Below are 16,645 nucleotides of genomic sequence, written 5' to 3'. Positions count from 1 at the left end.
GTGAACTATCAATATGACAAATATATTTTTAAGGTATCCATTTCTAACTACTAAGGACAAGAAGAAGCTGCATTAGCAGTTCTGGGAATTCCAGCCCTATAAAGATGACAGAGCTAGAAGATGCCCAAAGCCTCCCATCCTCACTGACCTGAGGCTTTGTCAATGACAAACCCAAAGCCAACATCATACTGAACAGAGAATAAGTGAAAACATTTCCTCTTTTTTTAAAATATTTTTTTATTGGTTGTTCAAAACATTACAAAGCTCATGATATATCATCTTTCATACATTTGACTCAATTGGGTTATGAACTCCCATTTTTACCCCAAATACAAATTGCAGAATCACATCCGTTACACACTCACATTTTTACCTAATGGCATATTAGTGACTGTTGTATTCTGCTACCTTTCCTATCCCCTACTATCCTCCCTCCCCTCCCCTCCCATCATCCCTCTCTACCTCATCTGCTGTTGTTCAATTCTCTCCCTTGTTTCCCCCCGACCCTTTCCCCTCACATCCTCTTCTATGTAATTTTGTATAACATTGAGGGTCTCCTACCATTTCTATATGCTTTCCCTTCTCTCTCCCTTTCTCTCCACCCACTCGCCTTTGTTTAATGTTAATCTTTTCCTCATGCTCTTCCTCCCTGTTCTGTTCTTAATTGCTCTCTTTATATCAAAGAAGACATTTGGCATTTGTTTTTTAAGGATTGGCTAGCTTCGCTTAGCATAATCTGCTCTAATGCCATCCATTTCCCTGCAAATTCTATGATTTTGTCATTTTTTAGTGCTGTGTAGTACTCCATTGTGTATAGATGCCACATTTTTTTTTATCCATTCATCTATTGAAGGGCATCTAGGTTGGTTCCACAGTCTAGCTATTGTGAATTGTGCCGTTATGATCATTGATGTGGCAGTATCCCTATAGTATGCTCTTTTAAGATCCTCAGGGAATAGTCCGAGGAGGGCGATAGCTGGGTCAAATGGTGGATCCATTCCCAGCTTTCCCAGGTATCTCCATACTGCTTTCCAAATTGGCCTTACCAATTTGCAGTCCCACCAGCAGTGTACAAGTGTACCCTTTTCCCCACATCCTCGCCAACACTTATTGTTGTTTGACTTCATAATGGCTGCCAATCTTACTGGAGTGAGATGGTATCTTAGGGTAGTTTTGATTTGCATTTCTCTGACTGCTAGAGATGATGGGCATTTTTTCATGTACTTGTTGATTGATTGTATGTCCTCCTCTGTGAAGTGTCTGTTCAGGTCCTTGGCCCATTTGTTGATTGGGTTATTTGTTATCTTATTGTTTAATTTTTTGAGTTCTTTGTATATTCTGGATATTAGGGCTCTATCTGAAGTGTGAGGGGTAAAAATTTGTTCCCAGGATGTAGGCTCTCTATTTACCTCTCTTATTGTTTCTCTTGCTGAGAAAAAACTTTTTAGTTTAAGTAAGTCCCATTTATTTATTCTTGTTATTAACTCTTGGGCTATGGGCATCCTATTAAGGAATTTGGAGCCCGACCCCACAGTATGTAGATCATAGCCAACTTTTTCTTCTATCAGACGGAGAGTCTCTGATTTGATATCTAGCTCCTTGATCCATTTTGAGTTAACTTTTGTGCATGGCGAGAGAAAGGGATTCAGTTTCATTTTGTTGCATATGGATTTCCAATTTTCCCAGCACCATTTGTTGAAGATGCTATCCTTACTCCATTGCATGCTTTTAGCCCCTTTATCAAATATAAGAAAGTTGTAATTTTGTGGACTGGTTTCTGTGTCCTCAATTCTGTATCATTGGTCCACCTGCCTGTTTTGGTACCAGTACCACGCTGTTTTTGTTACTATTGCTTTGTAGTACAGTTTGAACTCTGGTATCGCTATACCTCCAGATTCACACTTCCTGCTTAGAATTGCTTTTGCTATTCTGGGTCTTTTGTTTTTCCATATGAATTTCATGATTGCTTTATCTATTTCTACAAGAAATGCCGTTGGGATTTTAATTGGCATCGCATTAAACCTGTAGAGAACATTGGGTAATATTGCCATTTTGATGTTAGTTCTGCCTATCCATGAACAGGGTACATTTTTCCATCTTCTGAGATCTTCTTCTATCTCGCTCTTTAGGGTTCTGTAGTTTTCATTGTATAAATCTTTCACCTCTTTTGTTAGGTTGATTCCCAAGTATTTTATTTTCTTTGAGGATATTGTGAATGGAGTGGTTTTCCTCATTTCCATTTCAGAAGTTTTGTTGCTGATATACAGGAATGCCTTTGATTTATGCGTGTTGATTTTACATCCTGCCACTTTGCTGAATTCATTTATTAACTCTAGAAGTTTCTTTGTAGACCCTTTTGGGTCTGTTAAATATATTATCATGTCATCCGCAAATAGCGATAATTTAAGTTCTTCTTTTCCTATTTTTATGCCTTTAATTTCTTTTGTCTGTCTAATTGCTCTGGCTAGTATTTCAAGAACTAAATTGATTAGAAGTGGTGATAGAGGGCATCCCTGTCTTGTTCCAGATTTTAGAGGGAATGCCTTCAGTTTTTCTCCATTTAGGATGATGCTAGCCTGAGGTTTAGCATATATAGCTTTTACAATGTTGATGTAAGTTCGTTATCCCTAGTTTTTCTAGTGTTTTGAACATAAAGGGATGCTGTACTTTGTCAAATGCTTTTTCTGCATCTATCGAGATGATCATATGGTTCTTGTCTTTAAGTCTATTGATGTGGTGAATAGTATTTATTGATTTCCGTATAATGAACCAGCCTTGCATCCCAGGGATGAATCCTACTTGATCATGGTGCACAATTTTTTTTATATGCTTTTCTATTCGATTCGCCAGGATTTTATTGAGAATTTTTGCATCCAAGTTCATTAGAGATATTGGTCTGTAGTTTTCTTTCTTTGAAGTATCTTTGTCTGGTTTTGGGATCAAAGTGATGTTGGCCTCATAGAATGAATTTGGAAGAGCTCCTTCTTTTTCTATTTCTTGAAATAGCTTGAAAAGTATTGGTATTAATTCTTCTTTGAAGGTTTTGTAAAACTCCGCTGTATACCCACTTCCGGTCCAGGGCTTTTCTTGGTTGGTAATCTTTTGATGGCTTCTTCAATTTCTTCCTTTGTTATTGGTCTGTTTAAATTGTGTGTGTCTTCCTGACTCAATCTGGGCAGATCGTATGACTTAAGAAATTTATCAATATCTTCACTATCTTCTATTTTATTGGAATATAGGGTTTCAAAATACTTTCTAATTACATTCTGTATTTCTGTAGTGTCTGTTGTGATATTGCCTTTTTCATCCCGTATGTTAGTAATTTGAGTTCTCTCTCTTCTTCTCTTCATTAGCATGGCTAAGGGCCTGTCGATCTTATTTATTTTTTCAAAGAATCAACTTTTAGTTTTTTCAATTTTTTCAATGGTTTTTTTTGTTTCAATTTTGTTGATTTCTGCTCTAATTTTAATTATTTCTTGTCTTCTACTACATTTCCTGTTGTTTTGCTCTTCCTTTTCTAGGTTTTTGAGGTGTAGTGTGAGTTCATTTATTTGTTGGTATTTTCTTTTTTTGAGGAAAGACCTCCAAGATATGAATTTCCCTCTTAAAACTGCTTTCATTGTGTCCCATCGATTCCCGTATGTTATGTCTGTATTGTCATTTGTCTCTAAGAATTTTTTTATCTCCTCCTTTATGTCTTCTGTAACCCATTGATCATTCAGTAACATATTGTTCATTTTCCATGTGATGTAGGATTTTTCCTTCCTTCTTTTATCATTGATTTCCAGTTTCATTCCATTATGATCAAATATGGTGCATGGTATTATCTCCACGCCTTTATATTTACTAAGAGTTGCCTTATGGCATAATATATAGTCTATCTTTGAGTAGGCCCATGTTCTGCTTAGAAGAACATGTATCCACTTGATGATGGTTGATATATTCTATATATGTCAGTTAAGTCTAGGTTATTGATTGTGCTATTGAGTTCAACAGTTTCTTTATTCAGCTTTTGTCTAGAGGATCTAATGGTGAGAGCGGTGTGTTGAAGTCACCCATAATTATTGTGTTGTAGTCTATTTGACTCTTGAACTTGAGGAGAGTTTGTTTTATGAACGTTGCAGCTCCATTGTTTGGTGCATACAAATTGATAATTGTTATGTCTTGTTGGTGGATGGTTCCTTTTAACAGTATATAGTGTCCTTCTTCAACCCTTTTGATTAACTTAGGTTTGAAGTTGATTTTATTCGATATGAGTATGGCCACTCCTGCTTGCTTCCGAGGGCCATGTGAGTGATATGATTTTTTCCCAACCTTTTACCTTCAGCCTGTGTATGTCTTTTCCTATCATATGAGTCTCCTGAAGGCAGCATATTGTTGGATTTGTTTTTTTTTTGATCCAGGTAACTAGCCTATGTCTCTTGATTGGTGAGTTTAGGCCATTAACATTTAAGGTTACAATTGAGATATGATTTGTATTTCCAGTCATGTTTATTTATTTATTTATTTATTTATTTTAGTTTGGCTAGTTTTTCCTTTTTGGTTATTTTCCTCCCCCTTTACTGAGATACCTCCTGCTGTTAGTTTTGGGCACTATTTTTCAATTCCTCTTCTTGTAGTATTTTGCTCAAAATGCTTTGCAGTGCTGGTTTTCTGGCTGCGAATTCTTTTAGCTTTTGTTTATCATGAAAGATTTTAATTTCATTGTCAAATCTGAGGCTTAATTTTGCTGGATACAGTATTCTTGGTTGGAATCCATTATTTTTCAGCATTTGAAATACATTGCTCCAGGATCTTCTCGCTTTCAAAATCTGTGATAAAAATCAGTCGTTAACCTAATTGGTTTACCCCTGAATGTAATCTGCCTCCTTTCTCTCGTAGCTTTTAATATTCTCTCCTTGTTCTGTATGTTGGCTATCTTCATGATTATATGTCTTGGAGTTGGTCTATTACGGTTTTGAATGTTTGGGGTCCTGTAGGCTTCCAGGATTTGGCAATCCATTCCATCTTTCATCTCTGGGAAGTTTTCTAGAATTATTTCATTTAATAGGTTGTCCATTCCTTTGGTTTGATTCTCTATGCCTTCTTTTATCCCGATGACTCTCAAATTTGTCTTTTTTATGACATCCCATATCTCTTGAATAGATTTCTCATGGGATTTAAGCATCTTTTCTGTGTTGACTATATTCTTTTCAAGTTGATAAACTTTTGTCTTCATTATCTGATGTTCTGACTTCTACTTGATCTAGTCTATTTGTAATATTCTCGTTTGAGTTTTTAATTTGGTTTATAGTTTCCTGCATTTCTAGGATTACTGTTTGATTTTTTTAAGATCTCTATCTCCTGGTAAAGCTCGTTCTTTGCCATTTGAATTTGTTTGTTTAATTCATTTTCAAAATATACTTTTATTGCTTGGACTTGCTGTCTCATGTCTTCTCTAATATTCCTTTCCATCTGAGTTAGGTATGCCTTGAATTCTTTCCCTATCCCTGTTTCTGATGCTTCTAGGTCCTCCTGTAGATTTAATTTGTCCTGCATTGTTTGTACTCCTTTTTTCCCTTGTTTTTTCATGATGTTCACGCTACTTTCCAGCTCTATTTGATTGTTGTGTTTCTGCTCTCTTCTATAAATTTGTTTTGGTTTTTTATATCTCTGTTGTCTCTCCTTTGTGTTGGTAGACTATGCCTGCTAAAGTGGATTCCACTGGGAAGGAATTCCGACGGCCGAGCTCCAGTGACGTCACCTCTCTGCTATGGCGGGCCCCAGGCTCTTTGCCAGGGTGTCCGAATGGGGGGGTGGGACTGGACTGTCTCTGGTTGGTTTTAGCTCCTGGACGCCGGCGGCCGGGCGGTCTCCAGCTGCCCAGTCGCGCTGGCAGCCGGTGGGCGATTGGTCGCCGGCTGGCAGGCGGTCTCCAGACGCCCAGTCGCGCGGACAGCGGGCAGATGATCGGTCGCCAGTTGGCGTGCGGTCTTCAGCCGCCTTGTCGCATGGGCAGGGTGCTGGCTGTCGCCGGCGGGCGGGCGATCTCTAGTCGCCCAGTCGCTGGGGCAATGGGCCGGCTGTCGCAGGCGGGTGGGCGGTCCCCAGCTGCCCAGTCGCGCGGCAACGGGCCGGCTGTCGCTGGTGGGCGGGCGATCTCTAGCCGACTAGTCGCGCGGGCAGCCGGCAGGCGATTGGTGGCCCGTGGGCATGTGGTCTCCAGCCACTCAGTTGCAGGGGCAATGGGCCGGCTGTCACTGGTGGGCAGGTGATCTCTAGCCGCCCAGTCGCAGGGCCAATGGGCTGGCTGTTGCAAGCGGGCGTGGGGTCTCCAGCCACCCAGTCGCAGGGGCAATGGGCCGGCTGTTGCTGGTGGGCGGGAAATCTCTAGCTGCCCAGCCGCGCGGGCCTGGCCTCTAGTCCCCTGGTTTCTCCTGCTAGTCCTGGTTTCTCCTGCTAGAACAGATTTCCCCTGAATGATGCCTCTCGGCAGTTCAAACTGTACTCTGGGCCTGCCGTTTGTTGGGCGTGGAGGGTAGCTATTGAGAAACCCCCCTCCCCCGGCACTCTATTGTTTTGATTTTTTCTGCTTGCCCCTACCCCCACGCTGGCAATACAGGTTTCGTTTTCCCCGCTGATGGGAGGGGGAGTTGAAGGTCGGGTGTCTCTAGTTTTCCCCATCTTTATGCAGGCTTGCTCTGATAATCCCTCCCCGCTGTATGGGAGATGAGCTGAGTAAGACGCACCTGTTTTATTGTTGCAATCTGTCAGAGAGTGGCGGTGGTTACTTCAGCTCTCCAAGATGGTGGCCACTGGTTTCCTTGGTGGAGTTTCCGTTGTGGGGGATAGAACTGTCCCGCTTCCTTCCCCGTCTGAAATCCCGAACTCAGCCCGGGGCTCCGTGAGTGCTCAGGCGGCAGGATTCCACAGAATCTGCAGCAATCTCCCTGCTTGCTGGTCACTTCTCAGCGGCTCCCTGCTGTCTGTAGCCGCAGGGCGGGCAGCACAGATCAGTCAGCCCGGATCTCTGGTCGCACAGTTGGCTTGCGTATGAGACTCAATTACTGGACCTCGGTGCTGGAAATCCTTCCTCTAGGTTTTGGTGCACCCCCATTTTGCTGTAAGTTCCTAACAAGATAGTTTTTTGTCGTTCTAACTTGTTATTCACCCGCGCAGTGGCACGGTACACGGGGTGTGATGCACTCTATTCGCGGCCATCTTGGGACCCCCCAACATTTCCTCTTAAATCAAGAAAAATGCAAGAATGTCCACTGTCACCACTTCTATTTAACAGTCTTTTTTGAAACTCTAGACAGAGCAATCAGGCAAGAGAAGGAAGTTATAGGGATATGAATAGAAAAAAATCAAATTAACTGTTTGCAATCCTTGATCCTATATCTGAAAGACTCTACCAGGACATCTCTAGAGCCGATAAATAAATATAGCAAAGTACCAGGATACCTGATCAACATTCATAAGTCAATAGCTTTCCTATATTCCAACAGTGATTCTGCTGAGAAAGAAATTTTTAAAAAATTGTCCCATTTATAACACCCTAAAAAATACTTGGAAATAAATCTAATCAAGGAGGTAAAAGATCTCTACCATTAAAATTGCAGAACACCAAAGAAAGAACTTGAAGAAGACATTAGAAGATGGAAAGCCCTCCCATGTGCTTGGATAAGAGAATTAATCATTTTAAACAGTCATATTGCCAAAAGCAATATACAGATTCAATGCAATACCCATCAAAATACCAAAGACATTCTTCAAAAATCGTCCTAAAATTCACTAAAAAGCACAAGAGATCCATAATAACAAAGCAATCCTAAGCAAAAAGAACAATGCTGAACTAATCATAATACCTGATTTAAAATTATACTACAGAGCCAAAGTGACAAAAACAGGATTGTATTGGCATCAAAATAGGCATAAAGACCAAGGGAATAGAATAGAAGTCACAGGGACAAAGACACATACTTATGGTCATCTGATATTTAACAAAGATGTCAAAAATATATGTTGGAGACAGGTCTTTTTAAAGAATGGTGCTGGAAAAATTGGATGTCCATACAGAATGAAATTATATCCCTATATCTAACCATGCACAAAAGTCCAATCACAGTGGATCAAAGGGTTAACAATTAGAGCAGAAATCTTGTAACTGCTAGAAGAAAACATATGGTCAATATTCCCTCATATCTGTTCTGGCACTGACTTCCTTAATAAGACCTCTTAAAAGTCAAGAAACAAAATCAAGAATCAATAAATGGGATGCCATCAAATTAAAAAGCTTCTGCACAGCCAAGGAAATGATTAGGTGTATGAAGTATGAGCATACTTAATGGGAGAGAATCTTTGCCAGCTGCTCCTCTGACATGGAATTAATATCTAAAATATATAAAAAATAAAAGTCAAAGAGGTTAATATCCCCATCACCCCAAAATAACCCATTGAATACATGGGCAAAAGACCTAAACAGATATTTATCAAAAGAAACATAAATGGAAAAAAAAAGTTCAACAGCTCTAGCAATCAGGGAAATTCAAATCCAAACTATTCCAAGGTTTCATCTCATTCCATTCAGAATGGCAATTGCTAAATTAGAACAAATTATAGTCCATGCTTTCATAATTATGTCAAAATGGATTCTACTGTTATGTATAATTAAAAAGAATTAATAAAAAAAGAGTACAAATAATAATAGATGCTGGCAAAGATGTGGAGGAATAGGTACCACTCATACATTGTTGGTGGGACTGCATATAATTACAACCACTCTGGAAGGCACTACAGAAATTCCTCATAAAACTAAGAATAGAATAGCTATATAATCCAGTGATCACACTCCTCGGCATTTATACAAAATAACTAAAATCATCATTCTATAGTGATATAGCCACACTAAGGTTTATAGCAGCACAATTCACAATAGCCAAATTATGAGACTAGTCCAACTGCTCATTAATAGATGAACAGATTAAGAGAGGATGATATATATACACAATGGGGTTTTTCTCAGCCATAAAGAATTAAAAAAAATATGGCATTTGGAGGCAAAAGGATGAAAACGGAGAACATCATGCAAAGAGAAATAAGTCAGACTCAGAAAATCAATTGAATGTTTTCTCTCATGTGGAAACTAGAGCAAATTAAGGGAAAAGAACGGAGGGGGGGTCAGATATCATAAATACAGAGAAACAATATCAATGGAGTATAAGAAGGAGATTGTGGGGAGGGAGAAGGGTTGGGAAAGTAGAGGATATGCAGAATGAATTCAACAAAATTATGCTAGGTGCATGTACAAATATGCCACAGTGAATTTCACCTTTATGAGTATCTATAATAAACTAATTACAAATAAAGATATAGAAGGAAGATAGAGAAGGGGAACGAGGGGTGTGGGGGAAAGAAGAAGTACCAGAGACTGAAATGGAGCAAATTAAATTCCATACACATCTGATTATATCATATTATTACATGTAACTATAATTCACTAATAAAAGCATTTTAAAGACAAATAGAAAACAACCAGCCCTGTCTCATACATTTCTTCCCCCCATCCTGACAATTGAATTCTTAAGATGAAGAACTGTTGGTGGGACTATAAAGTATTAAAACCAAAGTTCAAAAGTCTTTTGATGGGGCTGGGGATGTGGCTCAAGTGGTAGTGCGCTCGCCTGGCATGCGTGCGGCCCGGGTTCGATCCTCAGCACCACATACAAACAAGATGTTGTGTCCGCCGAAAACTAAAAATAAATATTAAAAAAAAATTCTCACTCTCTCTCTCACTCTCTCTTTAAAAAAAGTCTTTTGATGGATTCACATGTTATAATAAATATATTTGACATTTAAAAATAATTGTTGCATAAATATAATTCATTCATTTTCATTTCCATAAAATTCAATTGAATTTATGTAATACAGTCTATATAGGCTAATGAACATTGAATTTTTTTGGGGGGGATTTTATCACAAAAAGTTATCCATGTGAAAACATCATCCTAAACAAAGTCTTACAGCAAACAAAAGCAGAAAAAAAGTCTTTTCGAATTACATGACAAAGGTAGGTAATACCTCTAATATATTAATAGCTTTTACAAATCTTTACAAGAAAGGTCAACAATTCTGCAGGAAAATGGACAAAGAATAGAAATGTCACAGTACATAAAAGCTGTTCAATTTCACTGAAGACACAAGAAAATTCTACTAGTATAATGGCACATCAATTTTTACTGAACAAATTGACAGGGATCAAAAGTTTGATTAACACTATTGTTAGAAAGGTTGTGGGAAAACAAGCATTCTCAAACAGTGCTGGTGGGAGTATAGTTTGATGCAACCTTTGTGGAGGGCTATGACCTAGGAATAAGGAATTAAAGTAGACTTTTAACAGAATAAAATCCAAAGATCTGACATCTGGTTGGATTATGCAATTCTCAGCCTTTCTCCTAGTGTAGATCTCCAGAAGAAAGGTAAAGACTTTCTGGAGGGTGGTAACATCATTTGAGTTTCTAAACCCAAATTATAATTTGCATGTCTCAATTAAAAAATACATATTTAAAAAAAATCTGGCACATATGAATACAATATAATGTACCATAAACCAAGATAATACTTATAATTATCAAATATTCAGCTATCAAACACATATTTAAAATAACTGCATTCAACATGTTCAAAGAAGTAAACAAGAGAGGCAATTTAGGAAAAGAACTGAAAGCTTTAAAAGACCCAAATGGATAGTCTAAAACAGAAAAATAAAATAATTGAAATTAAACTTCATGGTGGATCTACCATTATATTAATTGGAGAGAGAATTAGTGATCTCTAAAAGCCAAGTCAAAAGAAAAGGAAATCCAAGGAGAGAAGATACAGAAAATATAAAATCAATCAAACAAAAAAGTACAATTGTAGTACTACCCTAACAACCTTCTAATGATATCAGAAGTGGGCACACTACCCCAAGTTTGACATCAAATAGAATAAATATTTTAAGTTTGAATTATTATTTTTCTCATCCTACATTCAATCTAATGAAAATGAGGGTAGGGATTCTAATTTTAAAGACCTCACTTAAATATTTTAAAAGAAACATGTAAAATGTAAAAATTAAATAATACTAATCAGAAAGAAAGTTTAATTACTTACATTCCATATGCTGAGTTTACAGCAAGACTAGTAATCTGTTGAGGAGGCTCACCATCTACCCACACCAACTGAATAACAAGTTCTGCTTGATATCCTGGAGGCATTCGAACTGGTCGTGTCTTAACGCTATATGAAAGAGAAAAAAATAATTCTATCACATACAGTTTAAGTAAGCATACCCATGTTTATCTTGAGAATTTAACTGAATCATCCTACAGAAATATTTAATACAGCCACTGGGCACATCATGAATATGGACATTATTTTCTAACTTTCTCATACTCTACCAAGTCTCTTATGATTGCTAGTCACTTCTTTAACACATTTTGTTCCATTGTCCCAGATGTGGAACAACTATAAAAAAAATACTGGAATAGTAAACACTGAAATAATTATGTTTTTAGAGGTCTAGTCCCTTGAGAAAAATAATAGGTGAAAGACTGGTGCATTAGAAAAAAAATATACTTCAAATATATTTTAAAACATATATAAAGAACTTCAACTCTTGATTATGACTTTCAACCCATTTTAATGTAGCTATATCAATTGTCTTGAAATATTTGCAAAATTCAACACTTGGAACTTAATGGTTAACCTTATGCTCAGTCAGGCCCGCAACTTTAACTGTTCTTTATCACTTCCTTTTAATTATTTTATTATATAATTATTTTCTATGTAATAATTGTTACACGTGTAAATTGTAAAGTATAATAATAAAAAGAATGACCATTAAACTACCACCCAACTAATGTTTTAATCATCTAGCACCTGAATTCCTGCTCTTTTCTGCTAAACCTACACTCCCTAATCCAATTGATAGTAATTTTATTAAAATTATTCACTACTATTTCTCTCTTATACTTAACACCCAATCAATTATCAAATGCTACTGATGCTACCTTCAAAATGTATCTAGAACCTGATAACATTTTTTGGGGGTGGGGTACTGGTAATTGAATTCAGGGGCACTCAACCACTGACCACTGAACCATATCCCTAGCCTTATTTTGTATTTTATTTGGGGATAAGGTCTCACTGAGTTGCTTAGTGCCTCGATATTGCTGAGGCTGGCTTTGAACTCAAGATTCTCTGGTCTCAGCCTCCGGAGCCACTGGGATTACAGGCATGCACCACCACACCAGGCAGAATCTGAAAATTTTTATTCTTCAATTGCTTCCATACTATTACAGCTGCTAAATAAATATATAGGATGTCTATTTAAATTTAAATTTCAAATAAACAATAAATAGCTTTTTACAAGTATATCCATTGCAACATTGAGGATTGTTATGGTTTGGATATGAGATGTTCCCCAAAAGCTCATGTGTGAGATAATGCAAAACAGTTTAGAGGTGAAATGATTGGGTGATGAGAGCTTTAACCTAATCAATAATTCAATCCCCTGATAGGGATTAAACTGGGTGGTAATTGTAGGAAAGTAAGGTAAGGCTGGAGGAGACAGGTCATTGGGAGTATATCTTTTAGTTGTCAATGGATCTTTTACTTTATTTATTTATATGCAGTGCTGAGGATGAACCCAGGGCCTCACAAGCCAGGAAGTGCTCTGCCACTGAGCCACAACTCCAGCCCTGGTGGTATATCTTTGTAATGTATATTTTGTCCTTGGTGAAGGGAGTTTCTCTCTCTGCTTCCTGATACCATGTCTCCAGTTGCTTTCCTCTACCATATACTTCTGCCATGATGTTCTGCCTCACCTCAGGCTTCAAAGAATAAAGTTGGCCATCTATGGACTGAAATCTCAAAAACCATGAGCCCTAAAATAAACTCTTCCTTCTCTAATTGTTCTTGTAAGATCTTTTGGTCACGGCAGTGAAAAACTGACTAAAACAGGGATATAGTGATACCAAAAAATACTTATTATCTATACAAACTTTAAATTTCAATGGGTAGCTAGCATTTTATTTGTTAAATAGGGCAGCCTTTAACTTTCTCTCTCTCTCTTTTTTCCTTTTGGTACTGGGGATTGAACTCAGGGGCACTCAACCACTGAGCCATATGCCCATCCCTATTTTGTATTTTATTTAGAGACAGCAATCACTAAATTGCTTAGCACCTGGATTTTGCTGAGGCTGGCTTTGAACTTGCAATCCTCCTGCCTCAGCCTCCTGAGCAACTGGGATTACAGGCATTTGCCACCACACCCGTCTAACTTTATTTCTAATTAGTTTAGAGCAACAGTCACCTAACTGATCTCATAGCTTTTACCATTCCCTCCATCTCCCAATTAAATATTTAATATTTAAACCTGATCATGTCAGTCAAAAACTACAAAGACTCTTATTCTCCATTTAGAATAAAAGTCAAGGTCCTAAAATGGCCTATGATTGGCCAATCTGACTTCGTCTCCTACTACCCGCACTTTCCCATACCCCTAACTACACTGACCTCTTTATTTTTCCTTGAACACGCCAAGCACTTTAAGGCCTTTACTCTAGCTGTTTTTTTCTGCCTGTAACATTCTTTGTCTATATATTCTTTGGCTAATTCCCTTACTTCAAGTTTTTCTTTAAATCTCAACCTCTTAACAAGACATATGTGACTAGAGTCACATACAGAGTAACATAGGTGAAATTTTTTTAAAAGTCAAATTATTGCATAAGCATGAATATATTGATAAGAATTGTAATGTTGCTAAAAATTAAGAGTTGATGATTGAAATACTTTTTAATTAGCTAATACATATGGCAGACTAAATTCAGCAAAGGAAAGGGACTTAGGGATGAACGCCAATGTACACTTTAACAAAGTGTGGATCATATACAATTTATAAACCCACTCAGAATGAAATTCACTTAATAATACTACTTGCATCAGTTATGCTTCATGGTTCTTAGACCCTAAGCACAACATAGGATTATGCTAATTTTCCCACTTTGATTCTCTTTATTATCCTTAAGATTTTCTTTACTATTTTACAAATCAATCCTTCTATTACACTTCAACAATTGTTATTGCTCACATCATCTCCACTATGTTTGTTGATTTTATTGGTTTTAGTCTCTTATCAACATTGAAAAAATTTTTAAAAAAGGTTTTGGAAATTAAAAGACTCATGCTTTCATGAAAATCTTCTAATTTAACAAATAGATCTACAGTGCTTTCTTGTACTTTTGTGTTCTCTTTCCAGTTTTAATTTTTAAAGAAACCAAATAAGCAAAGTGATATAAAGGGAAAATTAAATATATAAATTCATAACATTATGAAAGTTTTTTGTCCCCCCACTCATTAGTTTTTTTTTAACATCATAAGAAAAATTTGGGGAGAAAAATTAAGAATTACTACTAACTGCATAGAGTTTATTCCTAAAATCTTATCTCTAAATTTTCTGTTTTCATAAGAAATGAGGAAACTAGATATCTAAAGTTTTTCAATGAAAAGACATGTATATTTTCATATGGGGCTTAGAGAAATTCCTTATTTTGGCTTAATTCTTCATTCAATTAATACTAGAAACATTTGTTTTGACAGTAGAGAAGCAGTAATACTTAAGTCATGGGATACTGTCCTTTATGATTCCTTTATACCTGTAATACTTTATACCTTATACTAAAAAGTACAACAATTAAGATAAATATTATTATAGAATTTATTAACTAGGTTTTATTTGATAATGATGCTAAACTTTGTTAAAATATATTGAATAATAGCAACAGTTATAGAAAAGAAATATTATACAATATGGTAGCAATCATGAGAGACATTTTATAATATATTTTCTAAGAGTAAATAGTAAGCTTGGTTTTCTTTTTATTCTAGGAAGGTTAAAAAAATTCATAAACTTATTTTTGCAACTGAAAAGTACCAAGCAAGTGTACAATTTTTGCCATGCCAAACTTCCTATTCCATCAAAGCCATGTTTTCATTAGGATCTTTCTGGTATATACAGAAATGTATTAAATAAGTAAATGAAGGATGAAAATACTGTGCCCTTTTCATGGAGTTAAAGAAGAGACCAGGGTACCCCCTTTGGTGGATTGAAAATCACTTGACAACAACTTAAGAGAGAACAGTGAATTTATTTGCCACAGTTTTCAAGAATTATATGATTTATATGTAAAGTACTGTTAAAATTAAAAATTTTAAACCCTTACAATTTAAAACTCTTACTTGAGGCATGGGATACTGTCCTTTGTGACTCCTTCGCTAGCCACAGTGTTAGTGCTCCCTGAAAGACTCCTTGAAGGAGGAAGCTGGGTTGAGAGATCTGGAAATGGAGGACTTGTTTCTGGTTCAGGAGTAATAATATCTTCCACATCATACTGAAGTCGTACCTCTAATGACTTAATAAAAATCAAGTTTTAGTTTAACCTACATCAAAATAATAATCACATTAATATATTTGATAGCTGTTAGTAATTATTTACCATTTTTCAGATTAATATGTTCAATTTCAACTTACAGTAAAGTTGACAGGTATCTCAAACTGAATTAAGTAGTGGATTATACGGAAAACTCAATGACAGTCACGGAAAAGTAATTTTTATCCTCCAGAATTATAAGAAAAATACCCTGCCAGTGGAGATAAAGTTTTTCTATAATAAATATTTCTAAAGATAAACTATAAACTGTATTTCAATATATGAACAATAAATGAGAAAGTCATCATGATTAGTCCAATGAAAGAAATTAAACTGTATGTACATTTGTGTGTATGGGTTCAGATATATTTGTCTCTGACTAATTCAGTAAAAGTTTTCCAAAAGAAATTCCACATTTTTTAAAAATTTTAAACATTTATTTATTTATTTTGTACCAACATGACAATAGTGGAGTGCATTACATTTATAATATTTTTTGCATTACAATTCTTAATACACCTTTATACCACAATTTATCAAATCTCTGTATATAAGGTATGTTGACACCAAATTCACATCTTCATACATGAATTTTGTATAATGATGACTGTCTCCTTCCACTATCCTTGCTATTCCCCTTCTCTCTCCCTTTCCCTCCCACCCCTATTCCACATTTTTTATATTTGTTTCATTACTATAGCTTTTACTTGTTTAATTTCATTAGCTTGATCCTAATTACATAATGATGATTTTTATAGGTAATCAAAAAACATTTTTAAAAACTAAATTATTTTAAAATAGTACTTATGATTGCATTAAATGCTTTAATTAAAACTGATATTAAGGGTTAGAGATGAAGCTTAGTGGTAGAGTGTTTGCCTATAAGTATGAGACCCTTCTTTAAAGGTTTTGTAAAACCTTTAAAGAAGAATTAATACCAATACTTTTCAAGTTATTTCAGGAAATAGAAAAAGAGGGAGCTCTACCAAATTCATTCTATGAGGCCAACATCACCCTGATTCCGAAACCAAAGATACCTCAAAGAAAGAAAACTACAGACCAATATCTCTGATGGAACCTAGATGCAAAAATCCTCAATAAAATTCTGGCGAATCGGATACAAAGGCACATCAAAAAAATTGTACACCATGATCAAGTAGGATTCATCCCTGGGATGCAAGGATGGTTCAATA

The 16,645-nt window shown here is 36.3% G+C and overlaps 1 protein-coding gene across 1 annotated transcript in view; it reads right to left on the bottom strand.

Moving 5' to 3' along the window:
• The window catches only part of STXBP5L (syntaxin binding protein 5L), a 356,600-nt gene that overhangs the window by 121,782 nt on the left and 218,173 nt on the right, over window positions 1-16,645 (bottom strand). The window contains exons 17-18 of the mRNA XM_081302277.1: window positions 15,262-15,434; window positions 11,134-11,259 (exon numbers count right to left, since the gene is read on the bottom strand). Coding sequence (XP_081158403.1) covers window positions 11,134-11,259; window positions 15,262-15,434 — 299 coding nt within the window. The remainder of the gene's footprint in view (window positions 1-11,133; window positions 11,260-15,261; window positions 15,435-16,645) is intronic.

Source organism: Spermophilus citellus, assembly GCF_964194105.1.
Source record: "Spermophilus citellus genome assembly, chromosome: 7".
NCBI lineage: Eukaryota > Metazoa > Chordata > Mammalia > Rodentia > Sciuridae > Spermophilus > Spermophilus citellus.
This window is presented reverse-complemented; position numbering and strand designations above follow the sequence as displayed.